General features: G+C 53.5%; 3 protein-coding genes across 11 annotated transcripts in view; 1 reads left to right on the top strand and 2 right to left on the bottom strand.

Annotated features, from left to right (window-relative positions):
- Positions 1-6015, top strand: Hnrnpab (heterogeneous nuclear ribonucleoprotein A/B). Of its 2 annotated transcripts, XM_003461652.5 has the most exons (8): positions 1-225; positions 309-540; positions 1277-1445; positions 2057-2215; positions 2368-2499; positions 4290-4407; positions 5035-5175; positions 5407-6015. In XM_003461652.5, exons 2-8 carry the CDS (start codon positions 332-334, stop codon positions 5475-5477), a joined length of 999 nt encoding a protein of 332 aa, XP_003461700.2. In that variant the 5' UTR covers positions 1-225; positions 309-331; the 3' UTR covers positions 5478-6015. The 2 variants fall into 2 exon arrangements, with proteins under 2 accessions (XP_003461700.2, XP_004999838.1); XM_004999781.4 differs by lacking the exon at positions 5035-5175 and having other exon boundaries at positions 2-225.
- Positions 3791-26700, bottom strand: Phykpl (5-phosphohydroxy-L-lysine phospho-lyase). 8 transcript variants are annotated; one of them, XM_013155004.2, is made up of 13 exons: positions 26552-26700; positions 25649-25767; positions 24718-24877; positions 22897-22971; positions 22359-22446; positions 22167-22283; positions 21099-21181; positions 20693-20918; positions 8677-8831; positions 8402-8491; positions 7081-7211; positions 6366-6445; positions 3791-4826 (listed from the first exon to the last, which is right to left on the bottom strand). In XM_013155004.2, exons 1-12 carry the CDS (start codon positions 26698-26700, stop codon positions 6396-6398), a joined length of 1443 nt encoding a protein of 480 aa, XP_013010458.1. In that variant the 3' UTR covers positions 3791-4826; positions 6366-6395. The 8 variants fall into 8 exon arrangements, with proteins under 8 accessions (XP_013010458.1, XP_013010462.1, XP_013010467.1 ...); XM_013155008.2 differs by having other exon boundaries at positions 3791-4793; XM_013155013.2 differs by having other exon boundaries at positions 3791-4700.
- Positions 25384-26913, bottom strand: part of Col23a1 (collagen type XXIII alpha 1 chain) — a 250231-nt gene continuing 248701 nt past the window's right edge. The window contains exons 29-30 of the mRNA XM_063230525.1: positions 26552-26726; positions 25384-25767 (exon numbers count right to left, since the gene is read on the bottom strand). Of these exons, the coding sequence (XP_063086595.1) occupies positions 26655-26726 (72 nt within the window). The 3' untranslated portion in view covers positions 25384-25767; positions 26552-26654. The remainder of the gene's footprint in view (positions 25768-26551; positions 26727-26913) is intronic.

Raw genomic sequence — 26913 nt, 5'->3', positions numbered from 1 at the left:
ACGAGTCGGCATTGTCAAGCGGCGGCAGCGCGCGGGCCAGAGCTAGGCGGCGGGTGCTGGTTTCCGTGCTGCGAGGGTCGCGGAGGGGGGGACTTAGCCGGAGCGACTCCGTCGGCTGACGGAGGCGAGGTCCGGGCGGCGCGAGTTTGAACGCAGCCGAGCCCGCGGCGCCTTCCCCGGCGGGTGGGGACGAGCGGGCCCCGCGGCGGCGTCATCGGTGGCGAGGTGAGCGGCCGGGCCGCGGGCTGCGGGCGGGAGCCGGGCGAGAGCCGAGCCCGCCTGATGCGCTGTCTGCTCACTCGCTGCAGGAGTCGGCGCGGCTTGGTCAACCATGTCGGAAGCGGGTGAGGAGCAGCCCATGGAGACGGCGGGCGCCACCGAGAACGGACACGAGGCCGCCCCCGAGGGCGAGTCGCCGGCCGGGGCCGGCAGCGGGACCGCGGCGGGGTCCGGAGGCGGAACCGCGGCGCCGCCGAGCGGCAACCAGAACGGTGCGGAGGGGGACCAGATCAACGCCAGCAAGAACGAGGAAGACGCGGGGTAGGTGCGGCGCAGGCGGCCGGGGCGCCGCCTTTGTTCCGGGGCCGCCTTTTGTTGGCGCCACGCGGCGGGGGGAGGGGCGGCCCGCAGACCGGGCCCGCGCCGGACTTGGCCGGAGTTGGTAGGGGCTGCCCGGGCGCCGCGGGGCCCGCTGGCGCGCTGCGGCTGGAGCTGGCGTCCCGGCGGGCGGGCAGGCGGCCCGGTAGTCGTGGAGCGGGCGGCTCCGGGCCTGGCCGTCCGGGTCGAGGGTTGAACCGGGGCAGCGTGGGTGGAGTTGGCGCGCAGGGCTCGGGCCTCCCTCCGCCTCCTGCCGAAGGCGGAGCCACGGTCTGAACTCGGCGCGGTCTCGGCCCCAGGAAGCTCGGAGTTCCTTGCAGCGAGCTGCGGGGAGGTGCAGACCGGAAGGGGCGCTACCCCGAGTTCTGCGGTTGTGTAGGGCACGTTAGTTTTCAGTGGTGGGATTCAGGTACCCACTCCTGGTGTGATGATAGGTTTTTAGTTAGGGTCCAGATTAGATAAAAAATGGGGGGCAGTGGGGTTCAGGTTGGCTTGAGGTGGCAGGACAGGGCAGGTTTAGTATCCTTCACAAATAGTGCCTTTGGTTGGGTGTGGATTTTGTTGTCGACGGGATGAGGGCTTTAATCCTCAGAGAGATTAGTCAGGGCTATTACTGCTTGGAATCGTAAAATACCTCACATAACGTTTGTTGCCATGTGTTCTACCCCACTATTTTCAGAAAAATGTTCGTTGGTGGTCTGAGCTGGGATACAAGCAAAAAAGATTTGAAGGACTATTTTACTAAATTTGGAGAGGTCGTTGATTGTACAATAAAGATGGATCCAAATACTGGACGGTCTAGAGGGTTTGGGTTTATCCTCTTTAAAGATGCCACCAGCGTGGAAAAGGTAAGCTGAGTAACATGTAGGACAGGGTTGGGCAGACAGCCCCTTTAGCTTGAGCGCTGCTGTGGTGAAATGGTTTGGGACAGCGCTGGGCAACTTACATTCCCTTTGAAGGAATAGAATGGGGTGGGGTGTGTTGTGGAGAGGGTCAGGGAAGTGATGCTGCACGTTGCTTACTTTTGTATTTATCTGTTCTTGGGCACAGTGCTAAAACACTTTACTGTGGGAAGCAGGAAAGCAGTCCAAAATTGCTATGAGGGGAGGCAGTTTAGCTTAGTTTTACCGGAAAAAACAAATCCCAAGGGTTGGAGAACACTAAATAGGAAGATGATATAGCTAGTTACAGGCTAAGGAGGACTGCACTCCCAGCAGCTGTCTCTAGCCTGTCTGCTTAAGTAATCAGCGCTACTTTCCTGGAAGGAAATGGAGCCTGGGACCCTTGACGGGAAGAGAAGGGGTGCACAGCATGGGCACAGGCCTGTCGGAGGGAGGACCAGTGGAGGTTTGGAAAGGACAAGGTGATAGATTGGCTGGGCACAGTTTAGAGGGAACAGGATGTGTGGGTCACAGGGCTGGATTGTTAAGTAGGGCCTGATCCCATCTGCTTGGAACAGGTCCTAGACCAGAAGGAACACAGGCTGGATGGCCGAGTCATTGACCCCAAAAAGGCCATGGCTATGAAGAAGGACCCTGTGAAGAAAATCTTCGTAGGAGGCCTGAATCCTGAAGCCACTGAAGAGAAGATCAGGGAATACTTTGGCGATTTTGGGGAGGTGAGTGAGTTGTTTGCTCCCCAGTCACCTGGGCCAGCTGCAGTCTGTGGCCAGGCTTCTTACTCTTGGGCCTCTAGTAGGTCTTTGCTGTGAGTTCTGTGTTTCCTGAGATATGGGAGCTTTGGTTCTGAGCCTAGCTTGTGTTTTTACAGATTGAGGCCATTGAGCTTCCAATGGATCCCAAGTTGAATAAAAGACGAGGTTTTGTTTTTATCACTTTTAAAGAAGAGGAGCCTGTGAAGAAGGTTCTGGAGAAAAAATTCCACACCATCAGTGGAAGTAAGGTAAGGTATCTCAGTTGCATGCCTTGCCCCCTGTCATGGAGAGCTGGCCCTGGCAGGAGCAGGGCAGGGGGAGTTCTGTGACTGAAGTGTGTGTCCCCCTTGTTTAGTGCAGGTGGTCCTGTCCTGCAGAAGGCGCCCAGCTAGAAGGACGGGAGGGTGTGTGCAGGAAATCGGCTTGTGTGACTGGAGCATCCTAGTAGTCACCTAGATTCTGATGGGAGGTTGTGTGGCCACTGTTCTAGATCAACAGCCCAGGCCGTGTCGCATGAGGCCTGGTCTACTCTAGTAACGCTGTTTCTGCTCTGGAGCTTGTCTGTCCACTTCAGGCACCCAACTTGGTCAGCTGCCCCCAGGGCAACATCTCAGAGAACTCTGGCCACTTTCAGTCCAGCCTGTCTTCCCTTCAAATGTGGAGTCACACAGTGAGGCGTGTGGCTCCTCTGAACTCTGGTAGGGGAGAGAAGAGTTCTTGAGTTGGCAGTTAGGAGGCGAGGGTGTGGCTGGGTGTGGGCAGCTCTGCCACAGCAGGAGTGGCAACCAGATAAGGTGGGGATCATGGGAGCCTCATCTTCCCAGGAAGTTTATAAAGCTGGGGATTAGGGCCAGGCCTGGTAGTCACGCCTGTAATCCCAGTGTCCTGTGGACTGAGGAGCAGTCTGGACTGAGGAGATTGCAAAGTGGAGCTCAGCCTGAGCAGTTGAGTGACTTAGGAGGACCCTGTTTGAAAAAATCGAGGAGGGCGGGGCTGGGGATTTAGCTCAGCGGCATAAGCCCCTGCCTTGCAAGTGTGTGGTCCTAGTTCGATCCCTGGTACTGATAAAAAAGAAAAAGAGGGGGAAAAAAATGGAGGAGAGCTGGAGGTGGAGCTCCCTGCAAAGCCCTGGGTTCAGTCTTTAGTACCACACACAGAAGATTTTTAATTAGGCCCCTAAACATTCCATAATGGGGCAGTTGTGTAGGTCTGAGTGGAAAGACCTTTTTATTTGCACTACTACTGTGAAGTGATGAGAAAGTGCCCCTAAAACTTCTGGGGCTGCTGAAATTGATTTGGGCAGATTAGTATTTTTAACTAAGAAGGACAGGAAATATGATTATATTACTTAGGTAGAGGGAATGTGCTTAAGAGAATGCCTGTGCGCGGACGCAATGCAGCAGACTTTACCAATTTTAATGGAGGCATGGCAAGTTTGCCGAAGAGCCTGGCTGTAAGGCTGGGGATATGGCTCAACACCTGCCTGACAAGCACAAGTTCAGTCTCCATTGCCCCTGCAAAAAAACAGAAGCCCCCACAAACAGGAGAAAACATGGCTGTAGTTTATTAAGCAGAAGCACTTAAATCCCCAGCGTGACGCCCTCCAGTGGGCAGAGACTGGGGCACACAGACACTTGGGTCACCCCCAACAAAGCCTGGCACTGGTGCTTGGGTGGCCCTGTCACCTCGAGTGCCTGCTTTATCTGTCAGGTGGAGGGCTGTCTTAGGAGTTGGAGTGGGCTGAGATTCTTCTGGGGAGAGAAAGGTTGTCTTCATGGTGCCTGACGCCTCTTGGGACCCAGGCGGGTCAGAGTGCTGCCTGCCTGTCCGTCTTCTGCTCCGACTTGGGTGTGTGCTGCTGTCTTGGCTGAGGTGTCTGACCCTAGTCTAGTGCCTTCTTCCAGGAAAGGTTCTTGGTTGTGGTTCCTTCAGAAGCTTCCAGGCCAGATGCGCCCTGCCCCTGCACTGGTGCTGAGTGCTTGTCCCAGTGAAAGTGCTGACTTGGCCCATGGCCTCACCCGCTGTCCTTGACTCGCAGTGTGAAATCAAGGTGGCCCAGCCCAAAGAGGTCTATCAGCAGCAGCAGTATGGCTCGGGAGGCCGTGGCAACCGCAACCGAGGAAACCGAGGTAGCAGCGGCGGTGGCGGAGGTGGAGGTAAGCGGGCTCTGGATGAAGACGGGTCCTCTCCCTGGCTGCAGAGCGTCTTCTGTGCCTGTCTGGGGCAGCTGCTGGCATCTGCCACGGGCTGGGCGGGCAGAGTGAGGTGGAGCTGGGAGTGATTTTCCTGGGACTGCTGTGTGCTTGTGCTGCTGTGGCTCCGTGGAGCGAGGAGCCCTTCATCCTGCTTGGGGCCCCAGCGCAGAGGGAGCGTTGGCATTGTGCTCTGGGCAGCAGCATGATGGGTTGTGCTTGGCTCCGTGGCTGACTTGAGACTTGAGGTCCCGGGGCTGGGTGGGGCCAAGGGTAGGCATAGCTGTGCCAGGCGCTTCCATCCCAGGCCCTCTGACTCCAAAGCCTGAACTGCATCTTCCAAGGCCAAGCTGCCAGGGCGGGGGCAATGAGCGAGTAGCCACCTGAGTGTGAGGGAAGTTAACGTCCTGACTCCTTCGAGGGTCTGCGGTGCAGGGCTGGGCCCAGGGCCCTCTGCACCGGACAGCAGGCCCTTGGCTTCTGCCTGAGTTGCCATAGTGACCCCGCCACCCAAAGGGCAGGATCTCCTCCATCCTAGCTCCTGCGTGTGCTAAACAGTCCCCGGGCCCCTGTGCCCTGCTCCCCCCACAGGTCAGAGTCAGAGTTGGAATCAGGGCTACGGCAACTACTGGAACCAGGGCTACGGCTACCAGCAGGGCTACGGGCCCGGCTATGGCGGCTACGACTACTCGCCCTATGGCTATTACGGCTACGGCCCCGGCTACGACTACAGTAAGTAGGAGAGAGGGAGCCCCGTCCACCCCGCTCAGAGGAGGCAGGTTAGACAGTGCAGGGCCGCTGGCAGCAGGGCTTTGGAGTCAGACAGGTCGGGCCCGAGGCCTTGGTCAGGTGGGGAAGGCGCTCCCTTCGAGGGTGTGAGGCTCAGTGAGGCGGAGCGTGTCAAGCGCCTGGCACAAGGTAGATGCTCTGTAAGTAGTACTCGCTACTTGTTCTTGTCCCTAGGTCAGGGTAGTACAAATTACGGGAAGAGCCAGCGACGTGGTGGCCATCAGAATAACTACAAGCCATACTGAGGTGGCAGCAGGAGCGGCCGGCCGACTGACCGCACACGCTTTGTTTGGATACGGAGTAAACACAATTATGTACCAAATTTAACTTGGCAAACTTTCTATGGCCTACCCCTGTGCATCTTATTTAAAAATTTCCCCCTGGAAATCACTCTCCTGTTTACTATTTGCAGCGCTCTAGTTTTAGGCAGCGTGTGGTGTCTCAAGAGGCCAGGGTGGCAATAGGGGCTGACTCTGTTACCGGGTCACTCAGCACCAGATTGGAAGGTCTGCTTCCTGCTGCCGCTCTGCAGCCTAGACCTGTGGGCCCTGGTTGTAAGAGTCAACTGTATCTTAGGAAACCAGTGTCACCTTTTATTCACCTTTTAATTTTATATTATTTGTGTCATACATTTCCTGTAATGGAAGTGTTAATTTTACTGTACTTTTTGGTACCTTTGGGAATCTAATGTATTGTAAGGTATTTTACACGTGTCCTGATTTTGCCACGACCTGGATACTGAAGCTATCCAAGCTTTTGAAATAAAATTGTAAAAACCCCCAAGCCTGGGTGACTGCGGGGTAGCTGTGTGAGCAGGACCACCGGGGGTGTTGTGTGGAGCCAGTCGGGGTACAGCCTGGAAGGGCTGGTCACGTCCTCCTGGGCCAGGCCTCTGTGCAGGTCTGCATGGGGATAGAGTGCCAGCAGCCCTTTGGGTACCTTCCCCACTGAGGAGGAGCCCTGGTCCCCTCACCCCCATTCTCAGGTGCACCCTGAGTGCTGGAGGCTCTCTGGAGGGAGTGGCCAGGTAATGCCACCTCAGAGCCAAGGGAAGGGGCAGAACTCACGAGAATATTCTGTGAAGTGGCTTAGTGTCCAGGTAAGGGACAGGTCTGGGTCTTGGGCTCACTCACCTGGAGCATGGATGTGCGGCTGGGCTGATTTCAGGCCTGAGGCCTCAGAGTCTCACAGCTTCTCAGCGTCTCTTCCATACCTGAAATGGTACCCAGACTGTGCTCGGGTGGCAGTTGGGAGGTAAGCGGGCTCAGCCCCCATCCCACGCTTGCTGCACGGTCCTGGTGTGCTGAGCCTGGCTACCTAGACCACACTGTGGCCAGTTAGTCTCCACGTTGCATGGTATGGTAGTCCTACCACTTCCCAGGGCCCCAGATCCTGGGCTTAGGGGCACCTATAGCCAGCTTGAAGTCACCTAGCAGTTGAGAGGGTTATTGCTGGACACTCAGACCCCTGGGATGGGACAACAGTTTATCGTCTAGGGGCCCACTGAGCTTTGCACATGTGACAGCCTCAGTGCCCAGCTGTGCGTTTCGTCGAGATCGCCCTTAAAAAGTAGATTTTAGGGTCCAGCTTGGCCTAACCTTGATTTTCCCAAGCGACCAGGGCTGTGGAGGGTCCAGGTCTGGTGCAGTCTCATTCCGGCCATTGAGCTGCCCCCGCCTCCCTACACAGCAGCCCTGCTGTCTGCACCCAGGGTAGCTGTGCAAGCTCAAGCCCATGTCCCACAGTGACACCTGTCCAGGCCATGCACAGCAGCCAAGCTGTCTGGGGGAACTCTGGCTGGGGGATCTGCACTGCATTCTGGGGCTGTGTGTGCACAGCTCAGCTCACCTGTCAGGATGGCATCGAGCTTTGCCACCACATGCTCTGCGTTGGCCTTGCTGAAGCACATGGGCGGCTTAAACTTGAGTACATTCCTCCCTGGGCCATCGGTGCTCAGCAGGATGTAGTTCTCTTTTAGCCTGTGAGGAGTGGGTACACTTTGCCCCAGCTGTCTCGGCCCGGCCTTCACATAGCCCCCAGGGCTCTGGCCACTTCGCACCAGGACACTGCCCACCATCGCTGAGGATGTGCTCAGCCAAAGGCACACCTGGCCCGGGGCAGCAGAACCTCAGTTGAGTCCCACCAAGACTGCCCATAGCTGACACCAGGCTAATATGGACAGTGTCAAATCAGCTGGCGTAGAAGGCCTCTGAAACAGTGCCTGTAACTTCCGTCCCCTCAGTATTTTGCGGTCCACACGGGACCCATGCTTAGAAGGATCCGGGCTGCATTTGTGCTGTGGTGATGGTGGCCGCACTCTCTGACTGAGTCCTGCATCCACCTCCTTTTTGCTCTGACTGGTGACCTCAGTGTGGAGGGTAAAGCGGGGTGTGCTCTGGTCTGTTTCTGGCTCTCCTGCCCCATTCACCCCCACAGCAGTGCCAACGAGAATAAGGTTTGGACTTTGGAGTCGGGCACCAGGGCGGCTGCAGGTGGAACGGCAGCTACGGGCCAGATGGGAAGTTAGGAATTGGCCTGACATCCAAACCCAAGGCTGGTCACGGAGGCTAGGCCCTTGCACACGCTGAAGGAAACACGTTACACTGGAATGTCGGTCCCCCAGTCAGAGCAGAAGATGCCACCCCACAGAGGGCTTTTCCATGGTGGGGATGGGTGGGTGGGGACTGGAGCCAGAGGGGCGAAAAGGGGAAAGGGATGGGGGGCTCCTGAGGCCTCCAGTCCTGCCTGGGGTTCAAGGGAGACAACATGGGTGTGGTGGCTCACACTGGAATCCCAGCACTGGGAAGACCGGAGGACTGCTGCAAGTTCAGGGCCAGCCTGGGCTGCATAGTGGTACCCTGCCTCAAAAAAAGATGAGCCAGGCTTGGGCAGGGGTAAGCACCGTGGATGGGTTCACGCAGACTTCACCCGGCTGAGTCAGTCCTGCAGCCTGCTAGTCCGTGAAGCCCTCAGGTGCTGCTCCAGCAAGCGGCTATTGTGTGAAATGGGCCTGCCAGCGTCTGAGCACCCAGCTGGCCTTGACATTCTTGTCCAAGAGGCCAGCCAGGGTTGGGGGAGGCCTCTGGTGCCTGTCCTGAGACAGGGTACACCTGGAGCACTCATGGTGGGGTGTTCCCTGCTCAAGATGGCCAAGCGGTTCTGGAAGTACCTGGATACCAAGTAGTCCGCCTCCTCCGTTGCTGGAGTCCTCTTGGCCTGGTCTTTGACCAGATCCACGCCAATGAAGAGCCCCACGCCCCTGGAGGGAGGAGGCCAAGTCAGGAGGCCAATCTGTCTGGGCAAGCCTGAGCCCCATCAGGCTGGAGCTGGTGTGCCCCCAGAGAGGACGGGGCAGTCCAGGGAGTGACAGGAGGGGGAGGGGCCACAGTTGGGCACAGATTGCACTAGCCCCCCTCCCTAGAAGCACCTGTCCACGCAGCTCACCTGACGTCCCCAATGATGGGGTGCTTCTCTTTCTGCTGCTGGAGGAGCTCCATCAGGAAGCTACCCACACAGCTGGCATGTGCCTGAAGTTGTTCCTTCTCCAAAACGTCTAGGACGGCCAGCCCTACTGCGCAGGACACAGGGCTGCCCCCGAACTGAGCAGGGGACAGGGTGCATCAGGTGCCCCTGTACCAGTGAGGCCTCCAGCCCCTCTGGGCCCCCATGGCTGTCCTGCCTTCCCAGGTGCCTGTGTCATAGCCCAGTCACATGCCTGGGGGCCCGAAGGGGCTCCTGGAAAAGCAGAACCAGAGGGGAGAGGTGTACTGGGTGTGCTCAGCTGGTTCTGCCAAGGAGGCTTAGGGCCTCACCTAAATGGCTGGGCTGAATCTCATCAGGCATCCATCACCCACACTGGGGTGGGTCAGGAAAGCAGACCCCTGTAACCCCAGCTTTCAGGAAGGCTAAGGCAGGAGGACTGCAGGTTCAACGCCAGGCTTGGCAGCTCTGGTGTGGCAAACACTTATAATCCCAGTGCTCAGGAGGCTGAGGCAAGAGGATTGCTTTGAGGTCACAGTGCAGCTCAATGTATTCAAGGCCAGCTTGTACTACGAAGTGGGACCCTGTCTCAAACAAAACAAAACTGGAAATGTAGCCCCGTGGGTACCATGACCAGTTCTGCAAAGAACACCAGGGCTCAGAACACCCAGAAAAGCAGGTGTGAGTGGTCATTTCATGGCTCTGTTAAGCAGGTGAGCCTGGAGCAGAGTGCCAGGGTACAGAACACACGGGGGTTCCTGGGCGCCAGGGTGGCCTGTGTGGCATATCGGGAACTGGATGCTGTATTTACAGTGAGGTGCACACACCGTGCCCCTGCACTACAGGCAGTGCTCTGGCAGGTCCCTTGGGCACCTTGAGTGCTGTTGGCACGCTTTCCCTGTGGACCTCTGAGAAATGTCAGCTTCACAGGAACAGTAAACAGTAAAGAACAGTGTAGGCTGGGTGTGCTGGGACAAGCATTCATACCTGTGGAACTTCCTCATTCACACCTCCAACATGGTAATCCTTGATCCTCTTTCCTTAGCCTTCTGAGTGCCAGTTACAGACATATAACTGGGTCCCGCCCAGCCCCAATATGTGTGAAATTTGTCTGCATTTTGTATCATTAATCGCCGGTCTGTCCCTCGCCCCAGGTCCTGGGGTGTCCAGGGAAACTTGGGCACCAGGGATTGAAGTCAGGAGCTTGTGCTTGCCAGGCAAGTGCTTGTGCCACTGGGCTACATTCCCGGCCCTTCCAGCTGTTTACACCTCTACCCCCCAGCCCCAGGCTTTTTTGCTCAGGATAGCTTCTTTTTTTTTTTTTTTTAAACATTGACATTTTTAATCTAGTAAAAGAAGTTGTAGATCAAATTAAATGTTACAAATTAGCTAGTCCAAACCAGTGTACTGTGACAAATCAGTCTAGAACTCAGACACACCATCCATGACTTGGTATCTCAAAACCAAACAGGCCACCAGGGTAGCCCCAGAAAAACAAGGAAAAATTGAAAATGGAACCTGGGGTTTAACATGTAACATGGTACTTAGCCTAGAGCAGGAAGTAGCCATGGCTCACGGGAGTTAGGGGAGAATGGGCTGCGTGGTGGCGCAGGCCCACATTGACACTTCAGGAGGCAGAGGCAGGAGGATTGGGAGCCTGGGATCAGCCTGGGCTGCAGAATGAGTTCAGCGTCAGTATAATAGAGTGAGAAAATGTCTCCAGAAATAAGTGCTGGGAGTGGGACACTTGGCTGTAGTGCTGGGGAAACTGAGGCAGGAGGGTTATGTAGAGTTTGAATCCCACTTGCACAATACCTTACTGAGACCCAGGCTAAAATAACTAAAAAAAAAAAAGGCAAAGGGTTAGCTGGGGATGTGACTGAGGGCAAAGGCCCTGGGTTCAATCTCTGTGGAGTACCACAGACGACAAAACCCTAAGATGCATAGAAGCCAGGAGGAGAAGGGCTAAGATCTGGCTAATAGCAGGAGCCCTGCACAGAGAACTTGTTAAAAGGCTTTATCATGGGAAAGTCTGCTGGCGTGGGGCGGGGGGGTGTCTCAGTGAAAGAGCTCATAAAGTGGTGAGAAGTGCACGTCTGGATGCCTGGCGAGGTTTAAAATAGTAACAAGTTTCCAAAAGGGTACAGAGGAAGAATTCATCGAAAGAGCAGACATCGATGGTTTCAGGGTGACTGCAAGGGAAATGTCAGGGAGAAGGGAGAACAGGTGGAAATCATCACAGTCAGAGTCTTTAGAACTCTGAGCAGGCAGGGGCTCCCGCGGACTATGTGGCTTCTTCACGCCCAAAGCCCCTTCTGGGGAGCTGCATGTGGTCTTTCTGGTCGCCCCAGGACTTGCCTACAAGGTGAGCTCACAGAACACTGTGTGCATACTGAGAAAAGCCTTTGCTAGTCGGGTGTGGGTGTGGTAGTGTACACCTGTAACCAGCACTTGGGAGGCTGAGGCAGGAAAGGGGTTCGAGGTCAGCCTGGACTGCATGGCAAGACCCCGGGCTCAAGACCTTTTCTTGGTAGCATTGGGACACTCAGTGGTGACCTTACATAATGCTGCTTAACTGAGGAGTTTTAAAGTGTAGGAGGAAAAGCTGGGAGCAGGCTGTCCAGGGGCTTGGGTCCTGGAGGTCACTCATACACACCTGTGAGCAGGGCAGCGGCCCTGGGGTCCGTCAGGCAGGAAGGCTGCAGGGCCGCTGTGGACTGCCAGCAGGTGTCACCTACTCGCCAGTCCTCAGTGATGACTACTAACCCGACAGAGACTGCAGAGGCCACGTGTTTCAGGAACACAGGCCATAAGGGAGTTTTGAAAAGCCACTAAACTTTATAAGCCAAAACCCAGCACAGGGAGGGAGGAACATAATTTGCAGAGTTGCCACATCACGTTACAGTGTCTACGTTCAGCAGGAAATGTAGATGTGAAAGGGAAGCAAGCACAGCCCCGCTACACCAGGGACCGAAACAAAAAATAGTATTTAAAGAAGCCCTATCATCAGCCTTACTAGAGAGAAAAGTCTGACTGCATAAATTTACTGCAAGAACCAAAACAGCCAGGCATGGTGGTGCACAGTCCCAATACTCAGGAGGTTGAGGCAGGAGGATCACTTTGAATTCAAGGCCAGCCTGAACTACAAATGGAAACCCTATCTCAAAAGGCAACTAAAATAAAGGCCAACCTAAACTTCATAGTGAAGCCCTATTAAAAAAAAAAAGAAAAGAAAAAGCAAAAATAAATAAATAAAATAGCAAATCTGGAGCTCAAAAGCGCAATCAAGCCAAGTATGGTTGTGCAAGTCTGTAATCTCACCAGTGATCCATGAGGCTGAGGCAAGAGGATTGCTGCAAATTCCAGGCCAGTCTGGGATACATAGTGAGACCCATTCACAAAAGGAAAGCACAGTCACTGAGGTCCCTGGATCTGGGTGCAGTGGGTTATGGTTGTAGTCCCAGCACTCGGGAGGCAGAGGCAGGATTGCCTCAAGTTTGAGGCTAACCTCTTCGACATAGAGGGTTCAAAGTGAGCCTGGACTGTAGCATGACACCTTGTCTCATACCAGCCAAAACCACAGAAATGCCAACAAAAAATGTCCAGCGGGACAGCTCAGTGGCTCTGCACAAGACACTGAGGATCTGTACACTGAGACATGCCTACTGGTAATCCCTGCACTTGGGAGGCTGAGGTAGGCTTGCTGGGAATTCAAGGCCAACCTGGACCACATGCTGAGACCAGGATGACAGTGCATGATGCATGTACCATTGCTGCCCCACTGATGTGTTTCAAAACTTTTGTTTTTGAAATAAAATGGATTTTTAAAAAATTCAAAATAAATGTAAGTTCGGGACCTCGGTAGGAAAAGTTATAAAACCTGGAAAGGTATACCACATTCTTGGATGCGAATATTCAGATTCTTCTATCAGAATTCCAGATTTCAGATTTTGCTAAAACCTCAACAGGGTTTCTGATAAAATCTCAATAGATTTTTTGGATGAAATGCTTAAACTGTAAAATTTAAATGAAAGATAAGCGGGCCAATAATACAACTCTTCTGAACAAGAAAACAAGTAGAAGGGGCTTTTATTTTCTATCAGGTAGAAGCCACTATGAAGCTAATAAGAGTAACCATCTGATTCAGGAACAGACAGGGACGGAATGTAGGAGAGAAGTGAGCACCCTGACACAGACCTGGTCACGTGTGAACTCTGATTGCGGTGACCAGGACGGAGAAGGGAGGTGAGAAAAGGGGAACTCATCCTCTCCATGCCCCGAATCCACGGCAGCTCCAGAGGAGCAAGGACCTGTGTGCCAAAAGAGGATCGAAGCCCTTCAGAGAAATACTGATGAATACATTCTAGATCTCAGGGTAGGAAGTGATTTAATGAACGAAAAACTGTGAAGGAAAAGCTGATAGAGTACTACCCTCCTGGAAAGAGTGGTACCTGTGAGTCATCCCTAGGAAAGTGGATGCACTTGAGACACATTAAGTGAACCAACTCTGACACACCAGCCCAAATCTCCCGATTTCTCTTACATCCATCAGAAACCCAAAGTATAAACAATTGGATGAGCTAAACAAAAGGTAACAGGGAAAGGCTTTCAGGATGAGGAGGGAGTGGTAGGCAGCAGAGGAAGCCTCTCAAGAGTTGCTGTCCAGAAACCGGAATACAGCATGTGAGGAAGGAGGAGGGACGTGGGCCCCTGGACCCAGGGAGGATCTCAGGTGAGAACTGAAGCCCACAGAGAGAAGAGAAACTACGATGAATAGAGCAGGTACACATCGTAAAAGAGGAGAGAGAGGAGCTAACTGGTGGAAGCTGTGAATGCCCCACATAGGGAAAAGAAAGGGACAGATTCAAGCAGATAGCCAGGAGAGTAAAATGCCATTGACAGCACTGCCCAAGAATGAGCCAGAATCTCATCCAGAAGACAGGGTTAGGGTTAGCAATCTTGAAAAGAAAGACTTCTTAAAACTAGCAAGAGACTAAGGGACACCAATCCAGCAGCTGCTAGATGAGACCAAAGGAAGGTAATTTAAAGTTGATTGGAGTCAATGAAAAATGCAGGCCATAGCACAAATGGCAAACAACTTTTCACAGCCATGGCAAAAAACAATTGACATACAGATAAGCGAGGAATATAGAATTCTGGTTAGCAAGGATCTAAAAACAAAAATCTACAGCCAGGCATATAGTCAAGATTCCAGAAATTCAACACAAGAGTGGAACCAGGGGCTGGGAATTTAGCTCAGCAGCATAAGCGCCTGCCTTGCAAGCAGGCAGTCGTGAGTTCAATCCCTGGTACCGATAAAAACGAAAAAGACAAAAGAAAGTGGAACCTTAAAGCTGTTAGCAAAAAACAAATCACCTATAAAGGAAATCCATCTGAGTCACATCTGATGTCTCAAGGAGAACTTGGAGTATTTCAAGTTCTGAAGGAAAACAACCTTTGACCTCGCTTGATGTACCCTGCGAAACTGTCTTTTAAAACTGATGAGGAAATTTATGACCACCAAAGCAGCACTCCAGAATGTTTTGAAGGACATTCTAGAAGGTGATAACAAGGACTGCAAGTCCATAAACTCCAACAGAAGGAGTCTACCATCAAGGCAAACGCTTGGAGGGGAAAAAGATGGGAAGTCAACAACAGGAATATAACATGACAAAGATAAGCCAGTACATACCAGTTATAACCACCACTGTAAATGGACTCAGTTCACCAACCAAAAGACACAATGGGTCAAGAAGCAAGAGCCAACAATACGCTGCACACAAGAAACACAATTCAAAAAGAAATTCATAGACTGAGAGTCAAAGGCTGGAAAACAATACTCCATGGAACAGGAATCTAAAAAAAAGCAGGAAAAGCTATTCTATTTGCAGACTAATGTGGATTTCAAGCCAAAACTGATTGAGAGAAAGTTGCTGCATCCGTATAAAGGGAGCAATCCAAGAGGAAGACATAACAATACCACTGTACCAAACTATGTAAAACAAATATTAAAGGACATGAAGATCGAGTAGGCACTAATAGAATTGTGCTGGGGAATCTCAGTACTTCATTGTCACAAAAAGATCAACTAGACAAAAAATAAACAGTGACATAATAGGACTGAATGAAACTTTTAAAAAAATGGACTTAATAGATACCTACAGAGTGTTCTATCCCACAAAAACAGAATACATGTTCTTTTCAGCTGCACACAGGACAGTCTCCAAAAGACCATATACCTAGTTCGTACAACATGCTGAGGTAAATGCAAAAGAACTGAAATTACTCTATCATGTTATCAAACCCGTAGTGCAATGAAATTGGAAATCATTGGCAAAAGAAACCATGAGAACTTCATAAACATGGAAATTAAATAATGGTCTCTGAATAACCAATGGGTCACAGATAAAGAACAGATTAGTTTCTACAGTGAAATGATAAAAACAGCACAACATACTGGACTGCATGGGATACACCGAAAGCAGTCCTAAGTAGAATTTGTATCGATGAATACTCACCTCTGGAAAACACAGCAAGTGCAAACAAACACCTTAATGGTGAACCTGAAACTTGTAGGAAAAAAAAGAGCAGGCTAAGCCAAAAGCTTCTACTAGGGAGGAAATTACAAAGATTAGAGCAGAAGTTAATGCATTAGACAGTGAGAAAACAATACAAAGAATCAGTGAATTGCAGAGTTGATGCTTTGAAAGATTAAATAGAATCAAGAAACCCTTAGCCAGTCTTACCAAAAAAAGGAAAGGAAAGACTCAAATCCACACAATTGGGCATTAAAGGGAGAAGTCACAGCAGACCCTGTGGAAATCCAAGTTATCCTACTCTGAGAACTTGTATTCTTTATTAGATAAAAATGCATTAGAAATGGACAGATTCCTAGATATGTACAAATTACCAAAGCTGAGTCAAGAAGAAATAAAAAATTCTAAACCAGTATCAATCAGTGAAGTCAAGGATGCAATTTTTTAAAAAAGAAAAAGCCTAGGCCTGACAGCTTGACTGCTGAATTCTACAAGCAGTTTAGAGAAGGCCTAACACCACTACTTCAATGAAATTGAAAGGGAAGCAGTACTTCCAAATTCATTCCTGCAAGCAAGCATTACCCTGACACCAAAACCAGAGTAGGACTCAACTAAGAGAACTGCAGGCCCATCTCCCTAATGGACATATATGCAAAGATCCTGAAAAAGCTACTGGCAACCATAATGGAGCAAGACATTTAGAAGACTCCGCACCATGACCAAGTTGGATTCATCCCAAGGATGCAGGGATGGTTCAACATATGTCAGTCAGTTAACGTAACACATCCTATTACAGCACCAGGAGAAAAGTCATATGATCATGTCATTAGACACAGAAAACGTTTTTGACAAAGTCCAGCACCCATTTGTGATAAAAACTGTATAGAATATTGAAATAAATGGTGTTTACCTCAATATGATAAAAGCCATCCATGACAAACCAACAGTGAACATTATACTCGTTGAGAAAAAACTGAAACTTTTCACTCTAAAATAAGGAACAAGACAAGGATGTCTATTGTGTCCACTCTTGTTCAACACAGTTTTGGAAATTTTAGCCAAAACAGCTAGACTGGAGAAAGAAGGAATAACGATAGCAAAGGAAGAAGTTAATTTTTATTATTTGCAGATGATATAATAATCTACATAGAAAACCTGAAAAACTTCAATGAAAACTGCTTAGATTTGTTGCCGGGGCTTCAGCTCAGCAGCGTAAGCGCCTGCCTAGAAAGCGTGAGGTCATGAGTGCGATCTGCGATACCAAGAATAAAAAATCTGCTTACATTTAGTAAGCACATTCAATAGCATAGCTGAATATGGAGTCAGCACTCAGAAAGCCATAGCCTTCCTGTACATGAACAACAACTCAGAAAAATCAGGGAAGCACGCTTTTACAGTAGCTCCAAAAAAGAGAAATACCTAGGAATCAATTGAATGAAGGATGTAAAAGGCCTCTACATTGAAAACTATAGTTCTCTGAAAAAGGAGATTGATGAGGATATTAGAAAATGGAGAGATATCCCTTATTCTTGGGTAGGAAGAAACAATATAATGAAAATGGCCATACTTCTAAACCATTACACAGATTCAACGCAATCCCAATGAAAATTCCAATAGTGTATCTCACAGAGTTAGAGAAAACCTAAAATTCATCTAGAACCAGAAGCGACCTAGGACAGCAAAGGCAAACCTGGGCAACAAAGACAAGACAGGGGCATCACAATCCCTGACTTGAAATTATACTGTGAAGCTATTGTGATTAAAAACAGTGGTTCTGGCAAAAAGCAGATTGGAGGGTCAGTGGAAAAGATTAGAAAGTGCAGAGACAACTCCACACACACTCAGCCACTCTATCTTTGACAGAGATGTCAAACTGATTCACTGGAAGACAGACAGCCTGTTATAAACGGTGCTGGAAAAACTGGCTCTGCACATGCCGAAGATTAAAATGGACCCCTAGCTTTCATCATGCACTAAGCTAATTTTAAAATAGATCAAGTATCTAAGTATTAAAACAGAAACATTAAGTCTGCTTGGAGACAGAATAGGGAAATCTCTTTGAAACACTGGTGTAGGCAAAGATTTTATGAATAAAACCTGATAGCACAGAAACTATCACAAATAATCAACAGCTTGGCTCATATTAAGCTTTTGCACAGCAAGAGAAGCCACCAGCAGTGAACTGACAACCCACAGTGTGGAAGAAAATGTTTGCCAGCTGTTCCTCAGATAAAAGGTTACTATCAAGAACATATGAACAACTAAAAAAACCCAGACATCCCAAATTTAAATCCAAAAATGGGTATCTGAGATGAATATACATTTTTAAGAACTACAAAATCGCAAATAAATATGGAAAAATGTTCAACATCACTGTTACTCAAGAGATTCAAGTTAAAACAACACTGAGATTTCATCTCACCATAGAAAGAATGGCTGCCGTCAAGAAATCCAGCAATAACAAATGCTGGCGGGACTGAGGGGCAAAGGGACCCTTTCCACTGCTGGTGGGAGTGCAGACTGGTGCGACCGCTGTGGAACTCAGTGTGGAGATTCATACCGAGTTGGATCAGAGGTCCCATTAGGTGTAGCTGTCCCCCTCCTGAATTAAAAGCATCACACCGTAGCCATGTGTGTGCACCCGTGTTTACACCGCACAGTGTACAATAGCTAAATCTTGGAAACAGCCTCAGTGCTCCTCAGCTGAGGCGTGGATAAGAAGATGTGGTCTCTTTATTTGATGGAGCACTCAGATACGAGGAAGGATAAGCCTGAGGATTTTATAGGTGAATGGGTACAGCTTGAGACCACATTTGTAAGTGAAATAAACCCAACTTGTGTGTGTAAACATTGTAGTGTTTCCCTAGTGTAAGAAACTGAAAAAGTAAATAAAGTCCAAAGTGTACAGTGGATATTGTAAAATTGAAAGAGATTGTTCAAAAGCAAAGTGAAACTGAGATGGGGAAAGGAGAAAAGGATGGAAAAAGTAAAAAAAAAAAAAAAATATATATATATATATATATATATACACACACACACACACACACACGTGATAGTTATAGTAAAACTAATTTCTCATAGTTCATTGAAAAGGTTTATGCTAATACTCTTTGGCCAATGAGATGCCTGTATTTTGTACTCTGGGGAACTGAAGAGAACAGTACACACTGCATTAACCATCGTTACTCTCCTATTACCTGGTCTTGAAATTCTGTTATTTTTTTCTCTTTAAAATAGAATTTTAAAAAGATAGCAAAGATGGCTCTTGCAGATGGGAAGGGGAGCAGGTGGATGCAGGAAGACGTGGGTGTGTTACGCGCAGAAACCAACTCCCTGCGAGGGACGGGATCGTTACGCGCTGCGAACACGCGCTGAGCAAACAGACTGCTAAGAGCTGGTGATACTAAACTCAACAACTCAGGCCTGTTACAAACACAGCGAGGGGAGGATTGTAAACAGCACACAGTGCACACAGCTGGCAGGAGACCAACATAAAGAACAGAGGTGTGCACATAATAGATGTAAACGTAGAGTCACATATACAGTGCACGGGACACACGAAACCCCACAGATGTGCCCCTAGGCATTCGTGCAGTGATTGTCGACAGTCTCCCTGTGTAATCTGGGCTGGCCTCCTGCCTTAGCCTGCCGAGGGCTAGGATGACAGGCACTTACCACCATCTGGCTCATGCACTAGTCGTGTAAAAACGAGCAGAAGACACAAACCATGGTTGCAGTCAGAACCACACAGCTAGCTACTTGGTGTAATTTGGAACCCAGGAACTTCTCAGAAGGCTGAAGAGCCACTGTTTTACACCTGATTCAAGTGGCAGCGAGACGTTGACAGCGATGTGTGTAGCTGTGGAGGGCTGGGAACTAGTGAACTACTTGGAAAACACATCCTCTCTTGAAATTGCAAGCAGCTGAGCCTGGTGGCATGGGCTTGTAATCATGGCAGTGTGGGAGGCTGAGGCAGGAGGATGGTGAATGTGAGCCCAGCATGGGAGACTGAGCGACTTTTAGTGCTACTGTGACTCCAGGCCCACCTTACTCTGTAACGTAGCTCCTGGGAGGGACTCCTGCACACGTGTGACGGGCTTAGTCTATGCCCGGCCCACACCTGTGCTCAGCAGCCTGCTCCTAACTGCAGAGACAGTGACCTCAGCATGGCAGGAAGGGAGCTGTGGTGACTTGCACAGTGAGGGCGGAGTCATGGTGGCAGCCTCCAGCAGCGCGGCCGAGGGTTATGTTGAACCTAGTTATGTGCACTTCAAATGCCACTGAAGAGCTGAAGACGCTCTCCTGGGTCACCCGTCTCTCTCACTAACACCACACACACCGTGCTCTTCCCAGAAGCAGCTGATGCACCTACGCCCACTCCTGCCTGGGGGTCCCTTCTGCTGTCCTGGCCCTGGGACCCGTGACTGTGTCCCAGTGAGGTGGGGCAGGGCAGGGGCTGTCGGTGTCACCTCAGAAGTGAGTGTTTGCTGACAGCTCTTCAGAATCACCCGCCTCCCTCCTGGTGACCTCTGCCTTAGCTGTGTTAACAGAGTCCTGCCTGTCCAGACCTGGATGCGTACTGGCTCCTGGGGAGATCTCGAGGGCCCAGCTCTGCCCTTTGCTAGTCCTCCTGGTAGCCTAAGCCCAGGTGTGGGCTTGTCCCCTCCTGCCCAGACCAGCCTCCCTGCCTCTGGTCCTTTCTCCACACTGGCGCCAGATCTTTCAAGAGATGACTCCTGACCCCATTTCTCCACGATTAGAAAAGGGGCTGGGAGCACAGCTCAGTGCCCATCCTGCTCAGGGCCCGGGTTCCAGGCTTGGCACCATAAAGCAAAACCACCCCTGCACAGTCCTGCGCTGCCCTCTGGACCTGACTCTCCATCTCTGCAGTGACGTGCGGGCGGTCTACCCTGCAGCTGCTTTGAGAGCTGGGGAACATGCTGTCACATCAGCACTTAGCACCTTCTCAGCCCCTCTGCTCCTAGACCGTGTCTGCCACCCGTGCTTCTCACTGGCCCTCCAGCTCCAGCACCTCACACTGTAGGCAGCTTTTGCCGGAAGGCCAGGCCTCAGGCATTTTTTAATGATAGCTTTGGGAGTGATGTACGTGTGTGTGTGTGTGTGTGTGTGAGAGAGAGAGAGAGAGAGAGAGAGAGAGAGAGAGAAAGAGAGAGAGACAGACAAACAGACACACTGGGGATCTAAGTTCACGGGGCCTTGTGCACGCTAGGCCAGCACTCTACCACTACAGCTGCAGCCCTTTCCATGTTAGAGACGGGTCTCAGCAAGTTGCCCAGGCTGGCCTCCAATTTGTGATCCTGTTGCCTCAGCCTCCCAGGCAGCTGGGATTACAGGTGTTCCCAGGCCCAGGAACGCTGATTTTTAAAGATGATGAGGATAAGCTGGCCACCTGGAGCTGAGCGGGTCCCCGGGGCCTCACTCACCGTGTTGAAATACTCGACACCGGTGGTTTCGAATGCCTGGGACACAGCTCGGGTGGTGGCCACACAGGCCACAGGGTGGCCATTGCCGATGGACTTGCCCATGGTGACAATGTCGGGGACAAAGTCCTCCCCCTGCAGCTGGAAGGCCCAGAAGTGCTTGCCTACCCGGCCGAAGCCAACCTGGATCTCATCAGCCACGAAGACCGCTCCGGCCCCGCGGATGTGCCTGCGGCAGAGGACGGGGCTGATGGGCTGGGAGCAGGCACTGGGCCTGGCGGGAGGTCCTGGGGCTCCATCCTGGCCCTGCACAGTCAGGTGGGGGCTTGGGCGAAAGGCTGGCTTTCTGAGATCTCAGGCAGGCAGGCTGGCTGCGGCTGGGATCTGGGCAGGGCTACCACCTACTCACTGTGCCACGAGGGAGAAGTACCCTGCAGGGGGAATGATCTGCCCACCAACGCTGGGCAGCGACTCCGCGAAGAAGGCCGCGATCTGTGAACAAGATCGAAGCCAGAGCACAGCGGGGACCCGGTGCGCACCAACTCCAGCAAGGTGCTGGTCCCCAGCAGGACAGTCCCCTCCCTGCTGCATCTCTGCTGGGCTCTTTGTCACCTCTGAGGGTTGCAACTCAGTTTCTATTTCTGGTCTTAATCAACTCTGACCACCTGGATGCTGATAACCCCCAAGAAGAGGCTCTTTCCTTGGCCCTCTCTGGTGACCAGTGCCATTCTCATCCTCCGAGACAAAGGTGGTACCCAGCCTGAGCGCCCCTGGCCCTCTCACAGGGTGCTGCGATGGCCGAGTCTGGATGTCGGCCGAGCCCCATGTGGTCCTAGGTGGGGGCACAAAGGATGGAAAATGGGCCTGCGCCCCAGCTGCAGCGGAACCCTGTTACAGAAGACAGCCCCCCATGCTGGTTCTGCCCACCTTTGGATCCACTGCCTTTACCCGCTGCACCAGCCTCCTGCAGTGCAGGGCTGGCTCTGCCTCTGTACCCTGCCTTCACCAGGAAGCCAGCCCTAGCCTCCTCACTGAGCCCTGAAGCTCTGTTCACTTTCAAAGCCACCCTGCACACAGCCCAGGGAGCCCCGTCTCCCACCCTCCCTTCCCCAGGCGTTCAGGGGTTCTCTGCCCGCTTGGTCCAGGCCTGGGCCTGGCTACATAGTCCGGCCCGCAATCTGGAGGCCTCACCTTTGCACGTGCCATCCCTCCTTGCCTGCTCCTTGGCCTGACCTACTGGTCAGTACTGCAGCCAGGGTATCTCAAGGACATTCCTGCACACCCAGCCCCGGCCAGCTGGGACCCGGGCCGCCTGTGACACAGGGTGGACCTGCCTCCCCATGCTCACTGACGCACTCCCCCACTCCCTCACGCTGGAACCCAAAGGGGTGAGGCTGTGTCCTGCCTGCGTCCCAGCATCTAACCCAGCCCAGCTGATGAAGCTTGCACACACACACACGCGCAGGTGTGCAGTTACCTTCCGACCCTTCTCCTGTGCGCTGCTGACCACGCGACCCACCTCGTTGGCATAGGCCACAGCTGGGGTGGGGTGGTCTTCCCGGTAGCGGCCTCGGTAGGTGTCTGGGAGAGGTGCCTATGGGGAGTGACAGCACCTTGTCACCCTGGCTGGGGCATGGCCCGACCTCTTGCCGGTGTGGGCGGTGCATACCACATGGACCCACTCCTTCTGGCCGTCCAGGTCCCGGAACTTGTAGGGACTGATGTCGATCAGGGAGCTCAGGTGACCGTGATAAGCACTGGGGGGAGGAGGGGAGGGAAGGCTGGGGTTCAAGGTGGCCAGGCCAAAGACGACACACCAGGGAGCCAGCCACCCTGATGGCCCGGAGTCCTGTGGTCCTCATTGAACCTGTGCTCCGCTTCTCCTCTGGGGAGGGTGGGCTTGCTCTCAGGGTCACAGTGCACCTCAGCTTGCTAGCGCTCAGGCCCAGGTGCGGTCTTGTGCACAGCAGATCTCAGCACACAGGAGCAACAGCTGGGCTAGTCTGATTTTCTGAATACAGGAGGGTAAGTCCCTTGCAAAGCTTGCCCTGTTCCCAGGTGACCTGAGGACCCCATCCAGGGAGCTGTTCCTGGGGCCTGGTCCTCTGCCTGTCCTGCTCTCTCTGCAGCCCAAGCTTCCTTCTTCCTATGGTGCTCAGAGTGGGCGCCTCACTGGTCCCAGCAGCCAGGGGCCTAGCCTGACTTACTGGTCCAGCACCACCACATCCTGGTGTCCTGTGTACTGGCGTGCCAGCCGCAGGGCCAGGTCGTTGGCTTCTGACCTGTGATGGAAAAGGCAGGCAGTGCTGGGACAGCTGTCCTGCGGCTCTCCAGGAGCCCTCCAGCTGCAGGCACATGGCTCAGTCACTGGCTTGTGGATTCGGAAACATCTGAGCACCTCCCGGCAGCTCACAGCCAGCCGCACAAGCATGCGCGCGTGAAAGGTACACAGATGTCATGAAACGAGAGGGATCATTTCTATAAATGTTAGCACAGGACACAGCCCCAAGAAGAGCCGGGTGGGGTCCCACTCCAGAGCAGTACACTATGGCTGAACTGTGCTCCCCCAAATCAGTGTATCAAAGCTTTAACCCTCAGTAGCTTAGAATGTTCTGTGTCTGTCTGGAGATAAAGTTAGCTGGATGCAGTGGCACAGGCCTGTATTCCCAGCTACCTGGGAAGCTGAGGCAGGAGGAGCGCTGTGAGTTCAAGGCCGGCCTGTGCTACACAGCAAGACCATCTCAGAAAGAGAAAATAAAAGCTGGGCACCCCTGCGCTAGTCTGTGGTACTTCCTTACAGCCACTGCAGTAACCAACACAGGTCAAAGGTGATTCTTGGGCTACCCCACCCTGAGTGCCACATATGCCAAGAGAAGACAGGTTGGGGCCAAGGAGATGGACAGGTGGGCCCAGCTAAGCGATACCCGGAGACAGGCGAGGCAGGACGGGCAGAGCCGGCCAGTTTCTCCCTCCAGCAGAGGCAAGAGGTAAGGAGTGAGAGGGTGGCAGGAAAGCCTGGAGTAGATGGCTGAGAACACTGGACACTGGAGGAGACAGTTCCCGACTGGGCAGTCAGACTTGAGTCAGGGAAGCCCCTGAGCTCACGGTGGTGTCACGGGATTCTCTGGCACACAGGTGGCATCTGACACCAAGGCGTCAGATTTGCTCCGGGAGGAAGAGGGCTCTGAGAGAACTGGGGCCAGCTCTGAATCAGGGAGGGACTGGCCAAAGGGATAGAGCGGGAGTGACCAGGGAAGCTGGGGCACCCACAGAGCATGGTGCCCGGAAGCAAGAGGATGGTCTTCAGAGCAGTCATTCTATCAGCACTGCTGGGACACAGGACGCGGCCAGCCACTGCCACCCTCCGGCCCCTGAACCGGCTCATCACTGCCCCCTCCTGTCCTCCCACCCCAGTGGTACCACTGCCCTTGCTGAAATCCCCCAGTAACTTCCCAGTGCTTGGCCAGCGAGGGCCTGGATCCTCAGTGCCAGCTACATCCCTTTCTCTTCCGATACCACAAATATGCAGGCTGCTGTGCTGCTTCCCGTACCCGGCCTTTGCGTGCCTGGTGCATGTGGCCAGTCTTGACGAGAGTACTTTTGATGGAGAGGGCAGCTGCTCCCCAGGGACATCTTAGCTTTTTGTGTGATTTCTCAAGGATGGCTGCCCCAAGGCTGGCCCGGGTTCTGGGCCTCACTGTACTGTGCGATTCTTCCACACACAGGCCTGCCTCTCTGAGTAACTCCCTGTGTCTCTGAAGAGCCCTTTGACCTTTGTGCTCCTTACCACACAAGCTGAGGGCAGAGACTTGTATCCCGGAGGCAGAGATAAAGGAACCCATTACCTCAAGTGCATAATGACCCTGGCGGAGAGGCAGGGCAGCCTCTGCTGCAGACAAACAAGTGGGATCAGACCGAAAGCACCGGGCCGAGCCCCACCCGGACTGGCTGGACTGCGCTGTGCCCACCAGACCGACTGTCCCTTGGGCACTGGCTATCCTCACAGGGCCTGGCCACAGTCCACTCACCCAGAATTCAGGAAGTAAAACACACAGAGCTGCTCAGGCAGGGTCTCTGACAGCCGCTGGGCGTAGTCCACGATGTTATCGTGCAGGTATCGGCTGTTGGTGTTCAGCTCCTGGTTCTGTTCGTGTGCAGCTTGGACTACAAGAGGGTGGCAGTGCCCAACTGCAAGAGGGTCCCCTCTGTCACGTGGGCCATGGTGCTCAGCCATCCCACCACGCCTCCCCCAGTTCCAATCCCCGGAGCCGCCCGGGAGAGATGTAGTCAGTGAATGGAGGGAGATGTGGAAAGAAATCAGCAAAGGAAGATCTAGAAAGGATTCCCTGAGATTCCAGAAGACACATTCCTCTGGCAGGAGCCCAGGTAAAAAGCTCAGTTTCTAGGAAAGTTTCCCAAGATTGTTCTCCAGAGGTACAGGTCAGGGTGACTCTTGGGCAGGAGGACTGGAGGGGACCCTGATAGACAAGGCCACAGATGATGACAGAACACGTTTGGGGACCTTGTCGTAAGTCAGGCACACTATACAAAACACCCCTGGGCACGTGATACACCTAGTGTCGAATCTGTCCTGCTGATGAACAATGTGAGGGCCAGGAAAGTTATTCTTTCTGATCAGCAAGTGGATAAATAGAGGGCAGGAATCTGAACCCAAGAATATGAACTAAAACCTGTGACTTCACACACTGCCAGTTTGCATGCTAAATCACAGATGCTCTTTCCTCCCTCACAGGGTCGAAAGGCTACTTCCACTCCCTTGAACCCGACATCAGCCCCGGGGACCAGATATAGTGTGTGCACTATACTGGGATCTGGAGACTTCTCCGGCTACTTCGCAAAGCCCGGGCCTCCTTTGTGCGTGGCTGGTGGCTCAGCTTGGCCCAGCTGCAACCTCGGGGTCATCCGGGGACATATCGCAGCCTGGGGCGCGACACTGACCATGAGCCACGTTGTTGACGCAGTCGAGGTACTCGGCCCCCTGCTCGTCGTAGAGGTACTGCCCGCGGCCGCGCACCACCTTCACGGGCGCCTCCGGGTAAAAGAGCCTGCAGGATGAGCTGCGGGGACAGGCAAGGGTGGCAGCCCCAGCCGGGCAGAGGCGAGCCTGGCCCCCCTGCCCCGCGCCCCGGGGGAGAAGGTTGGCGGGGCGCGGCGGACACGGACACGCAGGTGGCTCCCGGGCCAGGTGCAGCCGGGGACAGCGAGGTGAGGCGGAGCTCGACCGCCCTCCCTCGCCCTGCGACGGCCCACCCCGCTCGTCGGCCGGCGCGACAACTTCCAGCCCCTCCAGGCCACGGGGACGGGCACGGCGCGCGCGACAAGCAAAGGCCGGCCCGACAGGGCGCGGGGCGGGCTCCGTGCACGCGCGCGTCGTGCGTGCGTCCGTGCGTGCGTCGCGCGCCCCCGCCGCGGTACCTGAGCAGCTGCCGCCGCAGGGCCAGCGTGTCGGCCTTATTGTGCCGGGCGCCCGCCATGGCGCCGCGCGGTCAGCCGGCGCAGATCCGGGCCCCGAGGCCCCGCCCCCAGCCCTCGAGGCCACGCCCCCAGCTTCCGCTTGGGGCCGCGCCCGCCTTCTGGTCGCTGCGGCGTCGGCCCGGGACCGCCCACGCGTGCGGTGCCCGAAAGGGAGCCTTTGCGTGTCGCCGGCGTCTGCGGCGGCGCTCAGGGCCGCGCGAGTCTGCCGTGGCAAGAGCCGGTCTCGGCTCCTGCGGCCCTGCAGAGCGTAGCTCCCGGGCTTGGCCGGGCAGCGTCTCCTCCCGGTCCCCCGCCTCGCCTCCCGGGAGGGGCTGCGCCGGGGCGGAACCGGCAGGCGCCGCTTTCCGCGTTCCCGAGGTGACTAACCGTCGTCGGCAGGCTGCGTGCGCTTCCGAAGGGCGCGTCCCGTCCTGCGCGCACCCAGAGCACCCCTCACTTCCTGCAGGGTCTCCCGACGGGCCAGGAGACCTCAGGTTGAGCTGTGAAAGGCCGTGCGAGCCGGGGCGGTGGCGCATGCCCGTGATCTCAGTGTTGTGGGAGGCTGAGCAGGAGAATCAAGTTTGAGCCATGGCTGGGCAGTTTAGCAGCACGCTACCCCCTCCCCTAAAAGGGCTGGAGGAGCCCCCATGGGTCTGAAAAAATAACTGCCGGACTGTGGCCCTGCTGATCATTTTAGATGTCACCCGGCAGGACTCTTTAACTGTGTTTCCCTCTTCTGAAGGGGAAGC

This window comes from Cavia porcellus, unplaced genomic scaffold (assembly GCF_034190915.1).
Source record: "Cavia porcellus strain 051 isolate PalLab524CR breed Dunkin Hartley unplaced genomic scaffold, mCavPor4.1 scaffold_19, whole genome shotgun sequence".
Classification (NCBI taxonomy): Eukaryota; Metazoa; Chordata; class Mammalia; order Rodentia; family Caviidae; genus Cavia; species Cavia porcellus.
The sequence above is the reverse complement of the archived record's forward strand: the minus strand, read 5'-3'. Positions and strand labels throughout refer to the sequence as shown.

What these genes read in the sequence shown, in the direction of transcription:
- Hnrnpab (XM_003461652.5), top strand. Translation starts at nt 332, where the DNA reads ATGTCGGAAGCGGGTGAGGAGCAGCCCATGGAGACGGCGGGCGCCACC. An exon ending in CGGCGGTGGCGGAGGTGGAG is followed by an intron (nt 4,408 to 5,034) that starts GTAAGCGGGCTC and finishes CTCCCCCCACAG; the next exon opens with GTCAGAGTCAGAGTTGGAAT. An exon ending in CGGCCCCGGCTACGACTACA is followed by an intron (nt 5,176 to 5,406) that starts GTAAGTAGGAGA and finishes TCTTGTCCCTAG; the next exon opens with GTCAGGGTAGTACAAATTAC.
- Phykpl (XM_013155004.2), bottom strand. Translation starts at nt 26,700, where the DNA reads ATGCGCCACCGCCCCGGCTCGCACGGCCTTTCACAGCTCAACCTGAGG. An exon ending in CACAGGAGAAGGGTCGGAAG is followed by an intron (nt 21,182 to 22,166) that starts GTAACTGCACAC and finishes TCTTGTTCACAG; the next exon opens with ATCGCGGCCTTCTTCGCGGA. An exon ending in TACTTCTCCCTCGTGGCACA is followed by an intron (nt 20,919 to 21,098) that starts GTGAGTAGGTGG and finishes CCTCTGCCGCAG; the next exon opens with GCACATCCGCGGGGCCGGAG.